Genomic DNA, 2054 nt, shown 5'->3' with positions numbered 1-2054 from the left:
GTGCCAGTTTTTTTACCATCATCCCCGTTGTAGCTCAGTTTAGCCAAGCACACACACACACAGAAAAGCTGGCAGACATTTTAATGCAAACAACGAGAGGGAATAGAAAAAACAATAGAAAGCAAATTGAGATGTACAGGTAATGCAACACAAATTTTAATGAAAGCAAACACAGCTGTGTGTTCGATGTCCAAAAACTGGTTCCAACAAGTTTTCTAAGTTTGGACAGAAGGATGAGTTTCCGAGTAACCAGAGGCAATTGGTAATGGGTAGGTAAATGGGCTATTATTATGATAATCACGGATTGATTTAGTCAGTCGTACTTTGGTCTTTGTGAATCATTTTTTGAAAAAAATTACTAAAACTTTTTTGAAAAATGAAGCTTCAAACTTTATCCTCCAGCGGGTACTTTTCTCTTGCTTTTCTTCTCTTCTTCCTCTTCTTTGTTTTTACCGCCAAGACGATAAGAGTCGTAGCGTAAGCTGCTGTACCGCTGTTGCTGTAATCTGAAACCTAAACAACGCTTTGGTATAATTTTCCTTTTGTTAGTGCAAATTCTCCATCAGTTGAAGCAGGAAATCTGACGTTGAGCGTAGAAAGTGTACCGGTGAAAAATGGAAGTGGACCACAGTCCCTGCTCCAGCGACTGAACGTCCGGGTGAGCTCAGCGTGGTCAAAGTTCAAGTGTCAGTTTTACACCAGGGCCACCGTTCCTGGTAAGCTCCATCTAAAGTTGAACAAAATTGATCAATTCCCTAATCTAGTTTTTTTCACCAGTCTCCAAAATGCTGAACGTCAAAATTCCCCGCTCCATGGAGCTGTCGAACATCACCAACTGCCACCAGCTGAACGTGGTCGTCGGCCAGCTGGCCAACAGCACCGATTCAATTGTCGACAGCCAGGTAGTTGGTCTGGAGTCGGAGGCTAGTACGGCGAGAACAAACGCCGCTGATGATAGTGGAACTTCAACTGCCAAGAACAACGACGACGAAAGCTCTGGCCCGACAACAACACCATCACCACCATCCACCGAAGTGGTCACCACAACAGTGCCACCACCACCACCACCTTCAACATCATCAGCCGAGCTATCATCAACGACATCATCATTATCACCAGTGACCACCACTGCTACTAGTGCTGCACCAGAAACGACAGCGACGAGTGCACCGAGCACTGAAACTGTTTCGACTTCAACTGTCGCTTCGGTTGCTGGTGACAACAACAGTCAGTCGACCACTGTCAGCGCACCCGAAGAGCTCTCAACGCCCGAACAGAAACCGGTCGTGGGCGCCACAAATTAACACTTCGAGGCACTTTCTCTCTCTCTTTTTCTCCCTCTCTCCTCTGTCCAGACAGACGCTAATTATTTCATTAAATATGACACTGATGATTGTGTAATGAGAAGCGAGATGAGTAATAAAAAATGCAGACAAAACACACACACACTGTATTNACAGCAGCAACAGTTGAGTTCGATCTGCGATCTGTTGACCTCATTCTCCCCGGGAATGAACTCTGTTCTGCCTACTCTGTCTGCCTATCTTCTTTCGGCGACTACCTTTCTTCAACGAGCTCNAATGCAGACAAAACACACACACACACTGTATTGTCCGAAACTCCCCGTTGTTCTCCAAAAGTGAACATCATGTTGAGTAAACAGCAGCAGCAACAGTTGAGTTCGATCTGCGATCTGCGTTGACCTCATTCTCCCCGGGAATGAACTCTGTTCTGCCTACTCTGTCTGCCTATCTTCTTTCGGCGACTACCTTTCTTCAACGAGCTCAATCGATCAGTTTCACTCCCGACTCGGCTGCACAGTGTCTGCTGCTGCTGTCATACTAAAAAGTTTCCACCGATCACAAAATCGTCCCTCAAATTACCCACCATAAAAATTGGTTTTCAGCTAAATCGAAACGACAGAACAGAACAGAACAGTACAGTCAACAATGAAGAAGACATCCTGAGCATCCATCTTTGTAGCCAAGTACTCTCGCTTTCCCTCCATCCTCAAGCTATGCTAGCCTCACTGGTGGCGGTCGCTTCCTCCTCTG

General features: G+C 45.8%; 1 protein-coding gene across 1 annotated transcript; it reads left to right on the top strand.

Annotated features, from left to right (window-relative positions):
- Window positions 1-785: 785 nt before the first annotated feature.
- Window positions 786-1304, top strand: LOC108354748 (cell wall protein RTB1-like). The gene has a single exon (XM_017605921.1). The coding sequence runs from the start codon at window positions 786-788 to the stop codon at window positions 1302-1304; it is 519 nt and encodes a 172-aa protein (XP_017461410.1).
- The last annotated feature ends 750 nt before the right edge of the window (window positions 1305-2054 follow it).

This window comes from Rhagoletis zephyria, unplaced genomic scaffold, assembly GCF_001687245.7.
Source record: "Rhagoletis zephyria isolate East Lansing unplaced genomic scaffold, Rhagoletis_zephyria_1.1 Rzeph_scaffold_38838, whole genome shotgun sequence".
Taxonomy (NCBI): Eukaryota; Metazoa; Arthropoda; class Insecta; order Diptera; family Tephritidae; genus Rhagoletis; species Rhagoletis zephyria.
This window is presented reverse-complemented; position numbering and strand designations above follow the sequence as displayed.

Excerpts from the sequence above, each read along its gene's own strand:
- LOC108354748 (XM_017605921.1), top strand. The coding sequence starts at position 786 with ATGCTGAACGTCAAAATTCCCCGCTCCATGGAGCTGTCGAACATCACC.